The 24797-nt window shown below is 31.1% G+C and overlaps 2 protein-coding genes across 4 annotated transcripts in view; one reads left to right on the top strand and one right to left on the bottom strand.

Annotated features, from left to right (window-relative positions):
- Positions 1-24797, top strand: part of LOC136983044 (CD9 antigen-like) — a 285455-nt gene that overhangs the window by 135859 nt on the left and 124799 nt on the right. The window lies entirely within an intron of this gene.
- Positions 1-24797, bottom strand: part of eas (ethanolamine kinase 1) — a 59854-nt gene that overhangs the window by 27941 nt on the left and 7116 nt on the right. For all 3 annotated transcript variants that reach the window (XM_067279644.1, XM_067279642.1, XM_067279643.1), the window contains 2 exons: positions 11693-11952; positions 9373-9519 (listed from right to left, as the gene is read on the bottom strand). In XM_067279644.1, coding sequence (XP_067135745.1) covers positions 9373-9519; positions 11693-11952 — 407 coding nt within the window. The remainder of the gene's footprint in view (positions 1-9372; positions 9520-11692; positions 11953-24797) is intronic.

Below are 24797 nucleotides of genomic sequence, written 5' to 3'. Positions count from 1 at the left end.
AAAAAGTAAATTATCACAAAAATTGTAAAGATTTAGAGAAGAAGGAGAAAATCTTAAATAAAGTAAATTTTGACATGTCGTCATTTTTCAAATGATTATACTTGAAATCTTCACCTAGTACAAAACACTTTAGTTGATATATCACTTGACAAGATCCAAACAAATGTATTAAAAGGTTCTCTTCCTCTTTACTACTGCAATAACTACAAGACTTCTCTCTTGATATATTTATCCGATAACCCTTTAACATAATCCAAAATCTATTAAGTCTAAGTTGCATAACAAGGCTTTTCGTGGAAAAATTAGTTTCACAGTTTAAGTAGTTTTTTGTACACCAACCCTGGCGCATTTCGAACAAGTTAACTCGTTTAGCTGAAGTAGACGATATATCCTGATTCCACAGTTGGTCTGACTTAGTTTGAATTATATCATTTAAGTGAGTTCTCAACAATGAAGCTGATCGTGTTGAAAACAAAAAGGAGTAGCCCAAGCTATCAAAAATATTCTTAACTGAAGCAGGCCAACTTTTCTTATCAGGTTTAACTGTTGTTAGCAAAACATTATAAGTAATTTGGCGCAAGTCATATGAGGGTAACTCCATAACTTTGGACCAAAACAGAAGAATAGTCTTGACAAATTTCAATTCCAATGGAGGTCTTCCCAATTCAAGACGAACTGCAGAGCTTGAAGCTGAACGCTCTATTTTAAAAAGTCTCTTAAAATATTTCATCTGTACTTTTTCTAGTTTAGACAGAAACTCCAGTCCCCAGACCGGGAATAAATAAGTCATCTTAGAACCAATAAAGGCGTCAAAAAGTTTAAAGATACTATTTATAGAACTTAGCTTCATTCGTTTTTGTAGAGTAAGCATATAGCCTGTCTTATTCTGTATGTCTTTGGCTATTAAATCGAAATGATGATTATACGCACCTGACGAAGAAAAATGTATTCCTAGATACTTAAAATATGGCACAAAACTAATTTCAGTATTATTCACAAATATCTTATCAGATTTAAGTAGTCTGCCTCCGTTGCGAAAAACCATTTCCTTCGTTTTTTGTAAGTTAACTGTAAGATCATTTCTTTTAGCATAATTAACTAGCAGAGAAAGTTTTCGTTGCAAACCCGTTTTTGAATCTGCTAGCAGAACTACATCATCAGCGTACATTAAGCAATGCAGATCAACAGATTCTCCAAGAGCAAATTCCGAAGTTTCAAAGGTAGAAAACAGTTGTGGTAAATCGTTAATAAATAATATAAACAACAGGGGGCTTAAAGGTTCCCCCTGAGGCAACCCACTACCGGAAATGACACCTTTAGTATTTGCCAGATTGCCTCTCACATGATATCTTGTGTTACAAAATAAATTTTTTAGTAGCTTAATGAACGGAGTTGAAACTCCTAACAAATGTAACTTTTTCCATAAAATATTTAAATTGATTCTATCGAAAGCCTTTTCCAAATCCACAAATATCGAATAGATTTTACGTCTTTTTCTTGACAAAACATACTGTATTAAACCATTAAGTATAAAGACGTTGTACATAGTCCCTCTTCCTCTAACGAATGCTCCTTGAAACTGGGAAATAACATTAAATTCTATTATCCATTGATTCAACCGATCTGCCAAAATTCCGGTAAACAACTTTCTAAAGGTATTTAACAACGCTATTGGACGATAGTTTTGAGGATTTAGTTTGTCTCCTTTCTTGTAAATCATCTGCAACAACACATTTTTCCAATGCTCGGGAAATTTTGATGTTTCCTTAATCTTGTTAAAAAGTTTAAGTAATTCTAAACATATTTCATCAGGTAGGTGCATAATAAATTCATTTTTTATACCATCCATACCAGGGGCTGATTTTCTTTTTAGTTTGCGAATTGAAATTTTTAACTCAGAGAGTGAAATTGGATCATCTAAAATAGGAGAGAAATTATCATGGTCAAAATCAAGAATTGAATCAGAACTTGGGTGGCAAAAGTTATATTCTAAAAAACGTTCCCAGTCGTGAAGAGGAATTTGATTATCGGATTTCTTTCTCCTGTTAAATCTATTAACAATAGACCAAAACTGTACAGAAGATCGCGCAGACTGCAACCGTCTACTAATATTTGACCAAAAGTTCTTCTTTTTAGTCTTACATAAAGAACGAAAGATTGCTCTAGAATCACAGTATTTTATTAGATCTTCATTACTACGGGACATTCGAAACCTCCTCAGCGTCTTGTTCTTCATTTTCTTCGCTGTTCTACAGTCTCTGTCAAACCAAACTGAAGACGGTAATTTTGTCATTCCCAGGTATGTTATCATTCTACATTGTTCAGCTGATGACTTGATCAAATCCAGAATAGCAGAATAACTATCCTCTATTCCACCACCTAAGACAATACCTACATATCTGGCCGAAACTGTTTCAGAATATAAACTGGCTTTGTCTTCTTTCCAGATTAATCCTTTTTCCTTGTCAATCAAGTTAGATTTTCTATCCTCGTCAGTGTCTATCAAGATTTCAGAAATGACCAAATGATGGTCAGACATATAATCTTCAGAGATAAAAAATTTATTCAATTTCTCTACCAGACTCTCACTCAGGATCACTAAATCAATTACTGAAGCACCCAGTTTGGAAATGTAAGTAAAGTCTGCTGGTGATTCAGAAGGATATCGACCATTTATTATGTATAAATTAGAATAAGTTCAATAAGTAAGTTTCCTCTTTTATTACAAATTTTATCATTTGATAGTCGGATGTTTGAAATCGCATCCCCATGATAAATAGTGTCCATACTCAAGCCAATTCGTGCATTAAAATCACCCATCAGCAGAAGATCATAATCTGGAGTATAATCAGAAATCAAATCCTCCAATTTTGCAATTAAAGTTTCAAAGATAGGAATATGAAGATATACCAATATAACCATCATTTCTCGTAGCCCTTTATTTTTCTTCCGGTTAAATTTCACTCTAACAACCATTATATGTTGCCATGACAACAGCAAATTTACTTCCCCCAAATCTTCATTTATACCTAGAAGCAACCCGCCGGAAGGTCTACCTCTTCCTAAACTTTTAGTAGCCATTACCTCAAAAACTTTTAATCTACAGTTAAGGCTTTTAAATCTCGAACACAGTGGGGCTGTAGACCAAGTCTCGGTTAATCCCAAAATATCAGTTTCAGAAATATGTTTAACAAAACCACTATTACTTAGATTAGTCAGGAGGGTACCCTGAGAATTCCATGTTGAAACTTTCAATCCAACTGTACACTTGCTCGGATCGGAGAATGAAGAATTTGAGAATTTGCCAATCGATTTTCCACTAAAAAATCAAGTTTCAATAATTCTCCTTTATCTAGGTCGTAAGTATATCTCTCATCGCCAACCTGCAAAACATCAGCCAACAGTCGAACTCTCCTGCCTTGCAGCTTATAATCGTGTAGAAAAGGCAGAAGCTTCTTCCGTCTCAGTCTTGAACGCCAACATAAATCATCAAATATTTGTATATTCTTCAATGCATCATGTGCCTTTATCTTTCTAACGTTACCGAAAATTAATTTCTTGTCTGTAAATGATTGCAATTCCATCAATACAGTATCTGATCGGTTAAATTTCACTATCTTAACTGTTGAAATTGACTTTGATTCACCTATCAGTTTAGAAAACAGGTTTTGCACTTTCCTATTCAAATCGGAATTGTCGTCTGTTAAACCCTTTATCAAAATATTTTTCTTTCTCATTTCATTCGACACCTTGTCTATAGAATGCAAAATCAAACTGTTTTTTCGCTGCATATCATCTTTAATTTTGAAAATTTCTTCTAATTTAACCTCCAACTGAGTTAATCGTTGGTCGTGTTCATTATGCAAATTAACCAACCAGTCAATCCTCGTAACAACTTCATTTAGAGTCGAAAAAAGCTTTTCAAACCGGTCGTCCAAATATGAAATAATCTCCCTAGGAATGGACTTACTTGAATCTGACTTTGAAGAGAAAAAAATCCTCCAGTTTCGCCGATTTCAAGGAAGGTTCGCTCAGAGAACAACGTCGCTTCACAGTAGATATCAGTGATTGGATCTGTGAATGCGGCGGAGTACGATCAACCGGACCAGGATTTAATTCAATACCACTTATTATTAACAGCAACTCAAACACCATTATCCAAAATTCGATATTTTCCATAATTTTAAAATTTCAAGTAAGCTCACAAAAAAGTTCACCACCACTCTTTGCAGCAAGCCGAATATTATTCATTATTATACTATTACTTTTGTATTTAGTATCCATTTCCTCGCCTATTCGGCCATTAACATCTCCACCAATAATCCAGAAATTGACGATATTTGATCTCTGTAGTATAACATTTGGAATTTCTAGAAATTTAATTTTTTTATCAGTGGATGGTAATAAATATATAAGTATAAAGCCTAATCATGGTTCATCCTAGAATGATCTAAAACGATGACATAGTTCTATCTCAACAAAGATATATTTATCATCTATTTTGCAAAATTTTAACTCGCCGAGATTTTTCTTTATTAGCAACAATAGATGACCGGAGAGATGACCAAACCTCCTAGTCCTCTGTGCATTGCTTTCTAGTACTATGAATGTTTATTCCAGATGTGTTTTATCTTCTGTTTTCAAATATGTTAATCAAGTTTCCGAAAATCCAAGAACTGAATTAACTTCCATATAACCTTGTAGTGTATCTGTATATGGTTTCTCTTGAAGCTCTTGGATATTCCAAAAACTTATTAGTACTTTGGACTTTTTGCACTTAGTTATTAGTCCTGAAACCGGCAATAAAACAATATTAGTATCTATCTGAGTTTGTTTATTCCCATTTTGATTGTTGTCCTCTACTATCTTCTCAGTTGTGTTATCAAACATATTTAAAAGGTTTCATAGAATCAGAAGATTCTCTTAAAAGGTACAACCAATGTATTACTTAGTAAACAACCTTTTAATTGAATAACTTTTTCTAAATTGAGGTTGTATGTATAGATCATCTCTTTGCTAATATAGTAATCATCCCTAACTTTATTTTACTGCCGTTAGCCTTTTTTTGTTGGACTATTGTCTGCAATTTTTTCTTCCTCAATCTTGATCTTTTGCATAGATCTGCCGTGATTATTATTTTATTCAGCTCTTCTGTGATAAAATTGGGTTTCTTAGTCCAGAATTCTTTAAGGATTAAGTTTCTAGCATATACTGAAGCTAATATAATTTTCAAAATTGGTTTAAAATCATTTCTTAACTTAGACTTTCTATTGAATTATTAGTTATGTCTAATTCCATAATAATGAAATGTTCGATTTCTTTTAAATAGTCAATAGTTTTAAACGGATAGTTAATAATTACTATGTTTTTATTGGATCTCTCATTAATTAGTTGATCAATTTCAAATTCAAACATACCTTTAGTCTGCAAGTTTTCCTTAGTTATTAAGTCAAATTCATCTAATTTTTGTATAATTTTCTTAGATTCAACCTGATAACCTGTTTTCTTCTTTCAGTAAATTGACTTCTGACTTGATTATTTGTAATTCTGTATTTAATTGAGTGAATTTTTCCTGTAGTAATTCATATATTGATTTTAAAGAGTAATGCTGTTCTTCTGATGCTGGATTTTCTATTTCTCATATCATATCAAAATAATCCTGTATTCTTGAAGTTCTCACATCAATAGGATCACATTTATTGTGTTCTTGTTCCATTTAATGGAATTCTTGATTAGGTAATACTTCTGACAGAGTAGCTTTGTCCAATACTTTAGGATTGATGCTGCGAGGCCTCCCATGCCCCTTCCTTTGCATATCCATATGACCACTTTGTTGTGACAAACGGGATAATAGCCCTGGGTTGAATTCTATCCCAGAAATTAACAATAAATACATTATCAACAGCAAGGGTAACCTATTTATGACCATCCATTTTCATAGTAACGCCATATTCAACTTATGAGTTTACAAATCCAACAATGCAATATCAATACTCTTGTCAAGAAAACATGCAAGCACCATCAACGACCAGAACACACCCTATATCCATATATTGTAATGTTTCCATAACTGTACTGTTCTATATGCCTGAAGTTGAAACATGTGAGAATAGTTTCAGATAATAACTTCTTGACAAGTACAAAATTGTAATGTGTAACTTCTATCAGACAAAAAATGTTCTGAATGAAATTTTTGATTAAAGCCAAAAATGATTCAGCTATTTTTAGCTGCATTAATAATTAGTTTGACTAGAGGTGGGCAGCTATACCACCATCTTGTTTTAATCTTAATAATTATAATAAATTAATCTTTAATTTAGAAATTTCTGGAAGAAAAGAATCAGCCCAGAGTGAGACTCGAATCCACAGCTGCTTACCCTGCAGATGCATTGCTGATTATGCTACCTGGACCTCCATTTGATCTTTTCTTCCAGAACTATTAATTTAGATATAATCATATGTGTTATACATAATGCTGACTGGGATGTCTTAATCCACAGCCTTACCTCCTTGGCACTCAGCCAGCCAATGCTTTACTTTAGTATGGTATATGTATATTTTAATGTTGTGATATATTGTTCATATATACTACTGTGAGCAAACAGTTTCAAAAATGCTTCATTTAAACTGCGCATGGGTAAGAAGGCACTATCGTCTTTTTTTCATCATCATTTGGTATGACTTTCATTGACATCTAGCAGCAATCTGTATGCCATTGTTTGTTTTTGTTTATATAGAAAACAAGCATTTATTTGTAAAGAATTTTTGCACTAGAAATTTTTCAAAATGTTGAGTGTAGCTGAGCAAAAAACATGCATTTTGTTTTTGCAACACAATTTCTGCTACAAAAACGTTGGAAATATTGCAAAAAGCCTTTGATGATGATAGGTTATCTAAAACAAGAGTTTGAGGAAGATGGAGAATGTGTTAAAGATGAACCATGCTTACTACTTCAACTGATGAACAACACATTGCTAAAGTCAGATAGTTGTTGCTCAATGATTGTTGTTTAACAATTAGGGGGTATTCTTCAATAATGCCCTTAAATCTAAATGTTCATGTGTCATTTGGATTTAGTCAAGCAATTTTAAAAGATCATTTGGACTTGCAGTACATCACTTCTCAAGTTGTCCTGAAAACGTAGAATCTTTCTAAAATCAATGTGTTCAAGTAGTCGAGGAAATGCTTTCTTGATGTGAATCATTTTTGACACAGAACAACTCAGTAGTCAAGTGAATGGTGCCTGAAGGTAAACAAGCCAAAAAGATCAAGTCAAAGTCTGTCAAAAATCAAGGTAATGTTGACTGTTTTCCTCAATTGTTGTGATGTTGTGTGTCACAAATTCCCTCTGACTGGTCAAACTGCCAACAAAACATATTATTTGAGCATTTTTCATCATTTGGGTAAAGCAAATTGTAGAAAATGACCTGATTTGTGGCAAGGAAATTCATGGATTTTTTTACCACAATAATGCACCTGCTAACAATGCTCTTTTGTTTATCAATTTTTGGCCAAAAATTTGACAAATATAGTTCTGAAAGCTCCATATTTAAGTATATTAATTCTTTCTTGACTGGGATACCGATCTGTTGCACCCCCAACTGTTAAGCAAATAGGCCAGGGTACCAATTCATCAAAACCCTGTTAAAAATCGATTTTTATAAAATTTAATTGACAACAGATGTCAGCACTTGATGGCAGCGTCTTGTTTATTGTCTGTTTCACATATTTTTGTCCAGGTGGTGTTTTGTTGACTTGAAAAATTAAGAAAAAACAGCATTAATTAAATTTTTTTATTTCCTGATAATTTTTTATTTCATTTTTAGCATATTCATGCAATAATATTACTATAATAAGTTCATTCATGCTATAATAAGTTTATTCAACTATATGTCAACATGTTATAAATATTCAAGTTGTGACTTTCAGTTCTGATATTTTGTATATTATTTTAATTTTTAATTTTTATTTTAATCTAAAATATCAGCAAATGTTACATCTATTACTACTGGTAATCATATTTTTATTACAAAAATTTATATTCTTGTTCGATATGAAGTGAATAAAGTATATTAGTTCATTATATTAGTTGGTAGCAGAATAAAGTTTTGATTTCAAACAAATGTTTGATATAATATGCATTCGTTGTGAAATTATTGCACAATTGTTATATCGAGTTGTACAAAACAATATTCTACATCTTCCTGGTTCAATGCCAGCAAAAAACTAGGTAACTAGACAATGTTAATTTTGACAAAAAGTTACAAATTATCAAGTTTAAAATGTCAGTTCTGATATATATTATTTTTTTTCTTATAAATTTTTCTAATAAAATATATTGAAAAATATCATATTTAAAACTAAAGATATTAATAAATGTGCATGATTTTTTTCATATGAATATAATGATAATTTGATTTTTGGTGAATTTTTAAAATAATATTGCCTGACTGACATTGACCAACCTATATTTCGCCCTCAACCATTTTACAAAATAAATGTAAATGAGGGGGCGTAGCAAAGGTTCAAGAAAGAGTTAAACAACCGAAAGCCCTATATATATATATATATATATATATATATATATATATAGGGCTCGTTGGGTTGTTTAATATACTTGCTTGAATATGGAGCTTTAGATATATGTATATGTAGCCAAATGATTGCCTTAAATACCCAAGCTATAAATCTGTTAATTTTAATAATTACTTAATACTAAGTAATTTGTTACTAGAGGTAGGCATTAGGTGCCATCTCTTAATTTAAAAAAGAGATGGCTCCTAACGTCTACCTTTAGTAACAAATTACTTAGTATTAATTATTAAAATTAACAGATTTATAGCTCAAGTATTTAAGGAGATTGTTTAGCTCCATATTTACCTGATAAGGCACGTTGTAACTTTTTCCTGTTTCCTTGATTAAAATTTGCACTTTGTGGTCACAGTTTTGAGTTGATTAATGCCATAAAACAAAATTCACTACAAATCTTTAAAGTTGTTTTTGTGAAACCCACCCCTTTAAGCAAGTTTCAAGAATTGGAAAAAAATTGACATAAGTGCATTGCAGTGGGAGGAGATTACTTTATAGGAAATGAAATAAATTTTGATGAATAAATTCAAACTTTGCATTTTATTGAATCATTTCCAATACTTTTTGATTACAGGGGTATCTCAAACTTAGAATAATTATCAATTGATAATTATACATATATTTATAAAATCAACTAAAAGCCCAATTTAATTGATTAAAGCCAAACTCCAAATTATCTTATAAAAGTTACTTTTTGATTACCTCATGTTTATGTAAATTATTTCCAGAAAATCTTTAAGAAAAAATATCCATATTTTAGAAAATAATAATTATAACAAATACCTTTTATCTTTTTCTTTATCTTCAAATGAGTCAGGTACAAGTTCTAAAAATCTTCGAATAACTCTGAACAGAGAAGGATGAGGACCCACACCATTTACAGTCATTTGTCTAATGTTATGCATACGAGCCATCAGTTGAGCTACACAACTGTAATATTTGTAAATTTATAATTATAACAAATTGGCTTATATAAATATATTGAATATAAAAAACTGAATTAAATTGGCTTATATAGAAAAAAGAAATGCCTTGCTATATCATTAGGTTCAATATCATTTCAGACAAACACTTCTTTTTATTTTTATTTTTAATAAAAATTTATTGTTAAAAAGACTTACAATTCCATAAATTTTAATGTAGTTGCTATTGTTTGTAATAAATTAATTAAAGACATCATTTTATAAAATAATTAAGTAAAATATATGTGGTATCATGATATATGTGATTTTTAAATAAATGAAGATTACATGATAGTTCTTTTTAAATAGCAAACAAAATTTTTCTTTATTTAAAAATATAAAATTTGCAGAAAAAAGAAAAATATTTTCTTGAAGATTTAGAAATACTATTCTGAGATATTATTATTATTATTATACTATAGATTGATATTCATGCCAAACATTGTATAGTAGGACAGAGTTCACCGAGTTCAGCATTATAAGTGCTTTTTATCGCAAGTACTTTTGACAAATTTATAATTGTCATCATCAAGCAAATAAAAATTTTTAAAAAGATCAAACAGAAATATTATGAGAAGAACAGAATGCACATTATTCAAATTAAAAGATTTGATAAAACTGTTAAGAACAAGCCACTAATTTTTGAACGCGTTCGAAGTTTCGTGCAAGCAATGTGATACGTATGTTGCAAAATGGCACATGCATAGTTGTAGGCCCACATTAGCAATGTGACGGTGGATAAAGATCATTGTTTAATCATATATGCAGCGTGACCCATACATTGGGCAGGTTGAGAGTAGGAGTGTTACATGTATCTGAGGTCGCTGTGAGAAGGGACTCCCATATAAAGACAAGTTTTTGATTTTTGCAGCACTTGAGCATTGTTGCTTGGGTCCATAGAAAGTTGTAATTCTACTATGTACCCATGCTGTACCACTGAAGAATCTCGCAATGAGAATAAAAGTAAGTAAAGTACATTGGGGCCACAATAAAAATGCTTGCTAGCCGCCTAGCAGAACACCAAGATGATGTAGTGAAGGTAAGGCACACCACAGAACTTACAAAAAAATGTGTTCAAGCAGGGTTACAACCAACTATGGACTCAAGCAACAATGCTCAAGTGCTGCAAAAATTGAAAACTCATCTTTACATCGGAGTCTCTTCTCATAGCAACCTCAGATACACGCAACACTCCCACTCTTGACCTGCCCAATGTATGGGTCACGCTGTATAAGCGGTTAAACAATGAACCTCAATTTGTTGTTCTTAATATTTGTAAATTTTAGATGTAAATTATAACTTTTTAGTGAATTAGTTGTGCATGAACATAAGTTTATGACAAAGATATTTTTTAGAATGATAGATTATAATGAGATAGGCCTATATAGAGTATAAATAATTCTTTAGAAATTTTTTGTCCATGCAATAATTATAATAATTAATGGTTGTACTGTATAAGCTTTGTTTTTATAATTATTAGTTTAAATTCAAGTTCACAAAAATAATTTATTTTTTTTTTTACTATGCAAAAAACTAAATATTTTAAAAAGTTCTAATATTTTATTTAATTTTTATTATATTAAATATTATAATAATATTAACATAATAATAATATAATAATATTAAATATTAAGAATATTTAAAATAAAATGATTTTTTTCTTTTATATAAATGCTTTTAGTTTCCTTTGCGAAAAAGTCACATGCAGTTTGTAATTAAATAACAAATACAATGAAAATAAATATAAAAATATATCATCTTTTTAAATTTCAATAATATTGAAATAGTAATTAATTTTTTCTGTATTAAAATATAAAACCTGATTCTCTTTCTTTGTTCAAATTACAATTAGATACAGGTATAGATATCCTTACAATAATTAGTTAATTTTTTAAAATTTTCAGTATCATTCCAATTTTTTTCAAGCTATCTCATATAAATGTTCAGCTTATTGAAATCAAAATTGTCATCATTCTAAACAAAAATTAATTATGACTTTAGATTTTATTTATATACTTTAGATTTGATAAAATTATATTATAAACAAATTTCCAAAGAAATGAAAATTAATTCTAAATAATTAAAATTTAATTAATTTGAACATTGAAATTGAATTAAGCAAAATGAAAGGATTTTTTTACCTTGATACAAAAGGATCTGTTACCAATTTTGCATCTAATGTGACACCAGGCTGATATCCATAACATAACCCATTGGTAAAGGCACAATAAAGTGGTGATCCAAATCCAGCTTTATAAACAAGATGCATATTTTTTACTTCAGCACCACGATCAATAAATAATTCCGTTTTCTGGCCATAAACACGAACCAAAACAATGTCATCTGGTTGATCTTCTAAATAACAGCCCAATAGATGATTTGTAATTCCATCTGTAAAAATCTATAAAAGTGATTTTTCAGAATATGCAACAGAAAACAAAATATACTTAAAATTATGCTATAAAAATTATTAAAAAATTTACAAACAACAGCAATTTTCAATCTATTTTTGAATATAATTTATTGTAATTTTTTATATATTCATATTCATTCAAAAAAGTTTTATTAAACTTTAAAAAATAAATATAATTTTGAAATATTCAAAAGTTACATTAGTTTAGAAAGCAACTTCTTAAATTCTATCCTTTAGAGCTAAAAATATTCTTATTAAAATAATAATTCTGAATATTTTCAATAATTCATTTTCATGAAATTTTTGTTCTTGTTTTAATGCAGAAAAATGTTTAAATATTGAACATTAAAAATTAATCAAGAACAGTTCAAGCACAAATATTCCTGACTATATTAATGTTAAGTGTAAATTAGAATCATTTTATATTTCAAATAAAAGCCAGTTTATTTGATATTAACTTTGTTAAAATTTTTTACACATTTCAGTTTCTAAAAGTAATTTTGAAGAGAGAAGTAATTAGCATTAAAATATATTTTAAGAGAAAATAAATATATAATTTTAATATAGAGTATATTTTCAAAATACAAATAACTTTTTCCAATATTAATTTAAAAAGTTTTATTATTGAAAAAATTATATGTACAGTACTTTATAAATATATTTATTGTTTGTCTCATAACATATATTATGTGAATATAATAAAAATGAAGCACAAGTATTATTAAACTTTTCACCATTTATTCAAATAATTTTTCCCCCTTCTTTAGTGAATTAAGAATAATAAAAAAAACTATATGAAATTCTAAATTATAATTTAATAATTTTTAATTACAACAGATCCTAAATAGGGATATATATTATGAAAGAAACAAATATAGCAAAACAAATTAATGCAATTTATTGAATTCAAGCAAAATCCATATAATCCATGATAGAGAAATGAGGAATCTATAGAAATTACCTCTGTATATTCTCTTGTTTCTAGGTCAGAAACAGATCAGAAATATATTCAGATCAATATCATTTTTCCATTTGTTGATTTTTGCTAATTTTTGAAATAAAAAATCAGATAATCAACAAATACCAATAATTAAAATTACTGATAATCAGGAATTCAAATTATGTTGTATTTAATTGTATAAATCAATCAATGTTTTAAGAAATTATCTTATGTTTTATTTTAAATGAACTTAATATATTTCAAAAACAAGGTGGATTAGACAAGTGCTACTCAAACTGGTTTGTGGCCCAGTGCTGGTCTGAACAGTTTATTATTACTGACTCATTATAAAACTATTTTAAAATGTCTTTAGAAATCAACTGGCATAGAAAAATTACTTGAAAAATGGTCCATAAATCTTTTTCAAAATGATAAAAAAAATGTAATGACAAAATTTGATTATAACTATTTTAGTCTAAAAATTAAAATAAAAAGTAAATTTAAACTCTATTCTCCCATTTTATAATTATTTTTATTTAATTTCACAAAAATACTGGTCGCATAAGGGATTGAAATCTAAAAAAAATTAGTCCATGAATACAGGCAGTCCTCTACTTACAAACATTCAGTATAAATATAAATCTGGCTGTAACTGTTAAATATCACTCTTATCAGCTGCAATAGCCATCTCCTTGTCAAAATGTGCATTTCGTGTGCAGCTGTTTTATGAAAACAATGTCAATGTGACTTACGAACTTTTGAAGTTACGAACAAAGCCAACTGATGGCGAGTTAACATGAGCATGAGAGGCTCTTAGTTGAGTTTGGACTGTAGTCGTGTGTCAATCGTGTGTGGTGTCATTTGTTTACTATTAAAGTGCTTAAACTATTAAAGTTGGTTATTTTTTATGTAGTCAAGTTTATTTTTGAAGTTTTACGTTAAAAACATTTACAGTACATATGTATATGTATATGTACTGTACACAGTATTTCTGAACCCTTGGTTGTTTAGTTTGTTAGTTTTTTGTATTTTACCTCCTAGTTACTGTATTACCTGTAAATAGTATCATTTATTGAACATGAGTGGAAAACGTAAAGATAGCGAAAGTGTGAAGTGCGGAGGAAAGAAGAGAAGAACAATCACTATGGAAAACAAAATACTTCCCTTTAACAATCTTAATTCAACATTATTCAAGTAGCCTAAACATTACATAATTGTAAAAACAACGTTGTATTTGAGTTTTTGTGCCAAACATCATCTGTTTGAGTTATGAACTTTTCGACTTGCAAACAGCCGCTACAAATGGATTAAGTTCGTAAGTAGAGGACTTACTGTGCAAAGTTTGAGAAGCACTTAAGCTATGCATTTAGGCAAGTAGTTGATTATTGTTAACTTTTGTTCTCTACAGTCATAAATTGAATCTAGATTTGCATAGGGACAGATCTAAATCATAGATTAAATCTAATCTTTGTTTTTGTAATTTGCTGGTTTAATATAACTAGTCGAGTCCGCAAAAGTCGACATCCCAAGGGGAAATGGAAATATGTCAAGTTATCTGATATGACGACTAAAACAAAGTTGAAAAAAACCACAAAACTACAATTAGGAAAATACAGTAATGCTTTACACAGTACAGTACATGCAATGTATCTTTCTGACCATCGATCACTGGCACTAAAGTTGCTTTCTACTCCAAGTACCTCAGTGATACTATTGCTTTTTGTTTCAGTATTGGCCCTGAAACAGGAAGATTCAATGAATGAATTTACTTTAGCCAATGTACCAGAGCATCTTTGACATCCTTGTACGGCGACTTTCTCGAGACAGCCGCAATGAAAATCCAAGAAAAAGTTTCTTAATTTCCTCTTTTTTTTTCAGGATTCCCACCAATGTTGTTCTTGGAAGGTTTTTTGTTTTGCAAATTCGGCTTGCAAAATTTTCTTACATTCAAATTCAGACACAAGTTTGTACTGAAAGTTTGACTGAAAGTTAACAATTCTTACGCTGAAGGAAAACTTCAGCGTAAGAATTGTTAACTTTCAGACACTCATTTCTAACAGAAATGTGAAACACTTGCTGCAAATAATGCATGAATGAAAGGTGAGAAAATGCAAAATTGGATTCTGCTGTGACATTAAGCTGTGTGGTGTGAACTCATTTTTCTCCGGAGGGGAATCAACTTATCAGACATCCAAACGAGTGTGGGACAGAAAAAGTATGTCGATTTATCCAGTGGTAATGAGTTAAAAAAAACTGGTTTACTTGACACTGTTTAACATTAATGCCTATGTAAGTTGGCTGGGACCACAGAAAACTGACTACTTAACTGACGGTGCTAGTTATACCTATAAAGACTTTATGCAGACTCGACTGTAGTTCTAAATGTTGACTTGTGGTCTTTCTATTGATACCACTTTAAATGAAAGTAAAATAATATATGATTTTTCAGATGAAACAACACTTCATTTAAAAAATATAAATATACAAAGAATATTATGAATATACAAAGAAAAAACTTTGCCTGCATCTGTTTTCTTATCCATTGTTTTACTGTCAGCAAAGTTTTAACTGTTTACTTAAATATTTCATTCACTTATACCTAAGAAAAATAACTTGAATTGACAACCATCTTCCACACTTTTCCAGTAGTAAAATGTTTAATGTCCAAAATGCAACCTTTTTGGCCTTTTTTAAGCTTCAGCCTTATATAAAAAGTTCTTGATTTGAAAGTCAAAAGATCTTTTATATAAGCTTGAAGCTGGCCGCTAAATGAGGCTGAAAATGTTTGTATTTCAGATATTAAACATTTTACTGCTGGAAAAGTGTGGAAGGTTGTTGTCAATTCAGATAATTGAAGTAATATTTCCATCATTTAAAATAATTTCATTTGACCTTTATAATAATAAAAAATAATAATAAATACTTGATGGTAAGCAGGAGTTGCAGATCTGAGTCTACCAATTCTTTTATTTTATCTTTAGACAAATTAATTAGTTTCTAATAATTTACTTAGCCTTATAATAGCCCAATAATTTGGCAGTTTGTTTAGTTTGAATAAACATTTGAAAAACATAGTTCAAAAATATCTGATTTGGAGAAAGATATGTATCCAAAAGATATTAAAGCAGATATCTAATGGACAGAAACAATGTAACAAATGTAATTTTTAAATATCATTCCTTGTTACAAAACTAAATGGATTCCCTTAATCATATCATCACTAGCAGTGAGATGTAAATGAATTATTATGATTTATACTCCAATGCTGTCTGTAATTGAAACATTTATTCTTACTAAAGGAAAAAGTTTAATCATTCACAATTGCAGACATCAAAATCATTTAAGATTACTGTAATAGAATTTAAATTGCGAGATCATATGAGAATGACTAACTAATTACCAAAACAAATCCTAACTAGCAGAAAATAAAAAATTGATGTAGCAAATTTTCATTTTTCAGGAACGTATTCTAAGTAATATGCATTGCATTGATGTACTGCCCAATATAATTTTCACCAAGCAAACTTTCCTAATTTCCTGATACACAAAGTATTCTACATTAAAGGCAGAAAAGGCATGTCCCAAAATATCAGCAAAAGTATTTTTTGGGGCAGTTTGCATAGAAGAAATGTGAATTTACCTCAATTTCTCCACTAATATACATGAATTTTGTACCTTGCATCTGGTCTTGCATCAGCAATGTGTCTATGGAGCCAACAGATGGCACAAGGTAGGTGTTGGTAACATTTGTGATAAAACAGTGATCGTCCTTTTTACTTACCTCAAGGTGACCGACAAGAATAAGAATGCCTAGCTTATTAATATTAGTTTATTGTGACTATAATCTACTAATAGAACTTATTATACTGATAAATATAATAAGTCCTATTATATATACAAGGTGTATCAGTACAGTGGTTACAAACTTTCAGGAGAGATAGAGTACACCTAGACAATGGGAAATCACATAGCAATGCATGGTTGGAAACACTTTCCTGGTGTGGTAGTGACGACACAAAACACAAGAAAGGAAGGACATCAACAGGGTGAGAAAACATGTTTATTATTCTTAGTACAGCAAAAATGCTGGGATGTCTTTGGCTGGTGTATGAAACTCCCATTAACAGTGCTGAGGAACTTGTTGCACGCATTATGGCAGCTGCTGGGAAAGTCCTGGACACGCCCAGTATTTTCAATATTAGATCTTCAATGAGCTGGAGATGTGAGACCTGCATCACGGCCCGGAGTCGTAATTTCAAACACCTTCTTCGATTTTTGCTGTACTAAGAATAATAAGCATGTTTTCTCACCTGTTCATGTCCTTCATTTCTTGTGTTTTGTGTCGTCACTACCGCACCAGGAAAGTGTTTCCGACCACGTATTGCTATGCAATTTCCCATCATCTAGGTGTACTCTATCTCTCCTGAAAGTTTATAACCACTGTACTGATACACCCTATATATATAGGGTGTATCAGTACAGCGGTTACAAACTGTCAGCAGTACAATCTATCTTATAAACAAGTGTGATATATATATCACACTTGTTTATAAGATAGGTATTTTTAATTAAATAATTAATGGTTTTAGTCCTTTAAATATTATTTTATTAATTTAGTCTATTATGACTGTAATCTATCATTTATCCAATTTAGGGATCACATTTATTAATTATCAACCTTGTAATTTTGTTTGTATGTAATTAAAGAGTTTGATGTTTTATTGTGCATTTGCCTCCTTTTTTAAATACTATCCAACTACCAAAGACCTACTATAATCAAACTCGTAACAAATATCTTTTTGCTCTAAAATCAATTTTAAATGCAGAGCATCTGACAAATAGTATATACAGTCAAACCTGTTTTTATGCGGTGGATAGGGACCGCATTAAAAAAAAACGCATAAAAAAAATCTCACGAAACTTCACGAATGGCTGTAAATAATAGTTTTCGCGACACAATTAAAAAAAATATTTTTTTTATGCGGTCAACAGGGACCGCATAAAAAAAGTCTCACATAGAAAATAACTCAAAACCGTACGAAATAGAATTTATTGACAACAGATGTCAGCACTTGACTGCATCGTCTGGTCTATCGTCTGTTTTACATATTTTTGTCCAGGTGGTGTTTTGTTGACTTAAAAAGTAAATTATTTCATTTTTTGCATATTCATGCAATAATATTACTATAATAAATTATTATAGCATAATGCACTTATTTAGCTATAATAAGTCAACGTGAGACATGACGAATCGCACGAGACTAGTTGCCAACTATACCGCACAAATAAAAACCGCACAAATTAAAAATTCGCATAAAAAAAATTGCACAAATGAAAATCGCACATAAAAAGACCGCATAAAAACAGGTTTGACTGTATGTTTCAGGGAAAAAATTGAAACACTTCATTAATTAGAGATCATGCTAATATCTATTCATATACAGTCAAACCTGTTTTTATGCGCTCTTTTTATGTGCGATTTTTATTTGTGCGATTTTTTTAATGCGAATTTTTAATTTGTGCGGTATAGTTGGCGACTAGTCTCGTGTGATTCGTCATGTCTTACGTTGACTTATTATAGCTAAATAAACTTATTATAGCATAAATGCACTTATTATAGTAATATTATTGCATGAATATGCGAAAAATGAAATAATTTACTTTTTAAGTCAACAAAACACCACCTGGACAAAAATATGTAAAACAGACGATAGACCAGACGATGCAGTCAAGTGCTGACATCTGTTGTCAATAAATTCTATTTCGTACAGTTTTGAGTTATTTTCTATGTGAGACTTTTTTTATGCGGTCCCTGTTGACCGCATAAAAAAAATATTTTTTTAATTGTGTCGCGAAAACTATTATTTACAGCCATTCGTGAAGTTTCGTGAGATTTTTTTAATGCGTTTTTTTAATGCGGTCCCTATCCCCCGCATAAAAACAGGTTTGATTCATATATAGAATAATATATTTTAATGTTTCATAGGTCTCAGTTGTTATAAATACAATTTAGAAGCTATGTTTTAAATGTTACTACTTTCACAAAATTAGCCAAAGATCAAAACCAAATTATTTACTGACTATAATTTGTGTTGATTATTGTTTGTCAACAATCATCTACGAAATAACTGTCATCATCCTTGTTTCAAAAGAAAGTGGACTTATTATACTCATCTTTTATTCATTGTTTTTGTAACACAATGCTAAAAAGAACAAAAAAACAATGGGTAGGAATGACTATAGCTGACATATATAAAATCAGACACAATGCCATTCCACTTGCCAATGATTATTACAGCAAATAATCAAATTATACACTTTGAACCTAAAGGTAGACTACTGTACTAAGATTAACAAACTGGATAAAAGAATGCAAACTAAGTTTTTTTGTAAAAAAGTGGAAACAAAACAGTCTTTCAGCATTAAAACTTTTACTAATGTTTCTCAGCTCTTTCATAACCCTTTTCCAGGTTCAAAAGTATTTTAGAATACATTGCAAATGTAAGCATTCTATTTCATTTAAATAAGCAATGACATGCATTAAGTAAAAATGAACATGTCAGTCTCAGAACTAGACAGTAAGGGGGGAAAAAACACAAACCTTAAAGTCAGTCCAGTAGTAAAAATATTAAAAAGTTCAAACATTTTCAGTCTACTCTGAAAACCATCAGGAAAAACTGAGATCCAAAATGAAATGTTTGGATTCTAAGATGGAATGTTCAAAGAACAGTTGAAACTTAAAATATAAACCTGTAATCATCAAAAGAGTAAATTTAAAACCAAAAGCATCACCAGAATTATAGATGATAATTGAATAATGGCATAGTTAAAGGGAAGCATCATAGCAGATTTGCCATCCATGTGAGACTGACCTTTCTTGCAGGTGATACATGTACAGTAAGTCTCATACTTGCTTTAACACTTTACACTTTGATAAGTGCATGCTTTTTCTTTCAAATTTCAGCTGTTGTTATTCAAACATTCCATCTTGAATCTCAGCTTTTCCTGACAGAGGGCCTATAGAGTTGACTGAAAACACTTGAACTTTTTAATATTTTCATGCTGGACTGACTGAGGTTTGTGTGTTTTTTATTTTGGTTAAATAAGAAATTATGTAAATATAATAAAAAGATAAACTTGGTAAATGTTAAAAAATAGCTAAACATTAAACAATATGTCTGCATCCTTATAATTATTTTAATTACAAATCAATAAATATATACAGTATAACCGTATTATAAGCAGTATAAACCGGACAGGTGGTAACCTGTCCGGTTTTCACCCGGACAGTCTGAGATTTGACTCACTGTCCGGGTAAACTATTAATTTTGTCCGGAAATTTCGTAGAAATTGTGAAATTATGACGAAACAAATCACTTGCAAATATTCTTATAAATTTACACTATTTTAACGGCAAAAGACCTCACACTCACTGAAACTGATCTGCCATGTTACTCTGTTTACGTCGATGTGTGTTGCAACCTGTCAACCCTTTTTTCTTTTTTGTTTGTAGATGTCTTCTATAGAGCTAAGTTATCTTTTGTTTCTTTCTTAATCTAGGTTACTTAGGTTACTCCTATGCAAGTCCCTAACTGTAACTGATTTAGAACCGGCATGCAGGTTATTCTCTGCATTGCAAAATGACATTGCGCATGTGTCAAGAACTTCTGTTCGAACAAACCTGACCTGCCGTCCAGGTCAGCAATTTTGAAAAGGTGGCAACACTATAATTGTCACTATATTCATAATTGTCATGATTGTACACTAGGAGTGCACAATCATGACAATTATGAATAAAATTACATGTTCAATAAAATGTTATAACTTTTTATGTTGCTTAATCAATGATTATTGAATTTATTTCTGTATATGCAATTGTTTACAAAATGTTTGAGAATGACTAGGTTAACCTAGTTTCCCTTGTCCAATAATTATGTCTTATATTTTTGTTTATAGACCTGCATGTCTGTACAAAAAATGACATGAGTAAACACTTATTAATTTATTAACTAATTATAGATGTAGTGTTGAAGAGTTGACAGTAGTGTTTTTTCTCCAACTGATACCATGAACTCTATTAAAGTTAGTTTCAGTGCAACTAGAATTTACCTATGATTAACTGCTGTTTTGGCTTGTTTTGATGCTTTATATGGTGTTGATGTAAAGACATTTCAACATTCTGAAACACTTGAAACTGTGTTTTAATAGAACACATTGGTTCTTTTCTGTTAATGGGATACCAGTTGTAACTTTGACACCTCTGGCATATTGGATTAAACTGGCAACCCCCCCGATGTGATTTTTCGTGGCCCGTGGCCATAATGCTCTGAAATTAAATAAAAACAGCTTACAAATCAAGATTAAGTGATAAACATCTATCTGCCATAATGAAGATTGTTCTCAGTTTTTGAATCCAGATATTGGAAAACTAGGAGGAAGAAGATAGCAATGGCAAGTTTAAGTTGAAAAAACAATTAATTTTAGTTTTATAAATATGTACATTAAATAAAAGCAATACTATAGCAATTATATATTGTTGAGTTTAATTCACTGAACTACATGTGTTTTAATTGCCCTATCTATATTCCTGCATTCTCACTTCAAATTATAATTTTAAGAAAAATTTGTAAATGTGATGTGGCCTGCGTGAATTTTACCAGTCGCACTAATGGTCCATTGTTTAAATGAGTTTGACACTCCTGCGATACATGATACCATCGTTCACTAAGACTATCACATTTAACTAGGCCTATTTAGCCCACACGACTGTGCCAGCTTCGAGTAGCTCACTTGATTGTTCATGGAGTACTTGATATTCCTGTTATATTGTTTTACAGGACTGTGGGACTTGCCCCACAGTCCTGGGTGCTGAGGCGCAAGTGATAGCAAGCACCGAACCATTCATGTACATGCGAAAAATATAGAATAGGCAGTGTACCGATACATGTTAAAAACTGACCTTTATGGCAAATATCTCGCAAAAGGTCAACAATTCTGGGGTGGTATGAAACCCCTCATTCAGAGCTTGAATCTTGCCCATTGCTGTACATATTGACTGGCATCCCATTAACAGAAAAGTACCAAAACTTTTTATGGCATTACAATAAAGAATTTTTCCACCTGTTTTAAATGTCCAGGATCCAACTACTGTACACACTTTCTTAGCACATTATATTTTCCTATTTTATTTACCTACCAATTCTCTTCACTCCTCATGCTCCTTCTTTATACTACTGTATTTCTCTTCTGAAAAAATATTGATTTTTTTCGCAGCATAACTTTGCCAACTAGTCAGCAGAGTTTTGGCTACTGAGGGTTTGAGGAACATCTCACTCTTCCAATGTTGGGAAGACCCCCCCCGGCAAACCCCCTCCAGTAGCATCATCTCTGATCATGAGGGAGGAGCAATGGAGATTTTTCCCCAGGTCCCAGAAAAAATTTAAGTATGTTTAGAGGTTCCTATCCCTATAAAATTTAATGTTATTTTTTCTAATAGAAAATAAAATCTTTAAGACTATGTTTTATAATAAAGAAACATTCTACAATATTCCATTTGTTCAAAAAAATACAGCAAAAGAGCCTGCTCTACCCCACGCCCCCATTAAGGCCATTGAGAGCCTTTATAATGAACTTATTTACAGCTTTAAAAAAACAACGCACTAATAAATCTTGATTTGTTTGTCCTATGTTGAATGTTTAAAAAAACGTAAATCATTCCAGCGATTGATTTTTGAATTGTGTGTGTGTGCTATTTTAAATACAATCACATTCAATTATTTTAGTTTAATTACTTATTGTTAAGAATAAATTATTATTATAGCCACATGTATTGTTCTAATAATGATTCAAATAAATATCACAGACTTAAATTATATTAGGAATTAAATCTTCTTCTATTGCTTTGTACTTTTGCATCTGAACAAAAAATTTTCTTATTTTTCATATTGGTATATCTTCATATGTAGAACTCTTCATATTTCAAACTGGCCAATTTTGGTTCCTTCAAATTTGAGATTTAGCAGTTTTACTAATATTTTACTATATGATGAAAATTTATTGTTTTTATTTGGATTTTTAATGAATAGAAAAGTAATTTAACTAAAAAATTATATCATAATTAATATTAATTTACTATTATTTGCCAGAAAATATAAGTAAATTAAAAATCAGGGGGATACTATAGAGCAGGGGTGGCCAACAAGTCGATCGCGATTGACCGGTCGATCGCCAAGCCAATTTTGGTCGATCGCTAGCGATGTCTTGACTTAATGTATTATATTTGTAACCGAACGCAACTGTATGCATGCAGTTATGACTCGACTCATAAGCAGTGAGTGCACTTCGTACTGAAACAATGTATAAACATAGTATGTATTTCACACTTCCCCCTCCCCACTTAGACTAACTATGCCTATGACAAGTCGACCGCGACACATTTTTACGATAAAAAGTAGATCTTATGTGCACAAAAGTTGGCCACCCCTGCTATAGATTACTATCTATGGAATTTCGGGATTTTGAGTATATATCTGAACTGAAGGGACCGAGAAGAGTTCAACGATACCCTACTTTTGGACCGGAGACGAAAAATAAAAAAGTTATCATACTTTCTTCCGGCAATCATGCGATGACAGGGAGTTGCGTCGCTCTCTCAGCTAAGTCGGCCTCGCTATCGCAATCGAGAGTTGCGTCACTTGCCGTTAAAATTGTCTTTAGTAGACGTTTTCCCCCCTTTTTTACTTTGTTCAATAACTACCATGAATCAATAACTAGTGATGTTTAGCACATGGCAGCCTGCTGGCGGCTCCCCTCCGGGAGGTCAGTCAAGAGCACGAATAGTCGGAATAACCGCCACATTCGCTGCCATAAGTAACATTAACCGAAATGGCAATCGCGCGATGATCGGAAGTCGCATCGCTCTCTCCGCTCTCGTATCGCGTGTTTAACCCTACTAGAGATGACCGTAGTCCAACTTCATGGTTTGCAGACTTTACCGCAAGATGGCAGTACTAGCAACTATGGTGCCATCTTCATGAGAGCATTAAAAAAGTATGGTAACTTAAAAAGTATAACTTTTTTATTTTTCGTCTCCGGTCCAAAAATAGGGTACCGTTGAACTCGTCTCGGTCCCCTGAGTTCCAATATATAATCAAAGTCCTGAAATTCCATATAGGAGAGTAATCTATAGTACACCCAAAATCAGTTATCATTGAAATCTATTAACCTAAAAAGTGAAAAAATTAAAGTAACCTCTACCCAGAGAAATTGTATTTAAGATATTTTGTGTGTATATACTGTACATATATACATTGTATATAGGTATACATACACAATGTATACATATTCAATATACAGTAATAACTAAAATCAACAAAAACCGAGGTATCATCAGTTTCGGTTTTTGTCGATTTTTTCAACGGAAAGTTTCTCGGATTTCATCGGCATGCCCACGTGGCCTCACTACTAATTTTGCAAAAACAAAGAGTGACCCATGCATTTTCCTGCTCAGTGTGGCATTGTTTCTCATTGTGCAAGAAAAATGCAAAAAAAAAAAAAAAAAAAGTATGGAAGTATGTGCAAGCATTACCCTGTGCATCTAGCCAAACAATTCCATTGCCTTCCTATACTTTTAGCTCCATCATGGGACCAAATAAAGTTTCCAGAACCCGAAAGTTGTATAGATTACTCCCTATGGAATTTCGGGACTTTGAGTATATATCTGAACTCAGGGGACCAAGATGAGTTCAACGATACCCTACTTTTGGTCTAGAGACAAAAAAAATTAAAAGTTATGATATTTACGATTTCTTGCCTTTCACAATGCATTCTACACCATTTTAGAGTTTTCTATTAGGTGCTGCTGCTTGTAGTTCAGTATATGTTTCCTTTTTTT

This window comes from Centruroides vittatus, unplaced genomic scaffold (assembly GCF_030686945.1).
Source record: "Centruroides vittatus isolate TY-2023 unplaced genomic scaffold, ASM3068694v2 contig_875, whole genome shotgun sequence".
NCBI lineage: Eukaryota > Metazoa > Arthropoda > Arachnida > Scorpiones > Buthidae > Centruroides > Centruroides vittatus.
This window is presented reverse-complemented; position numbering and strand designations above follow the sequence as displayed.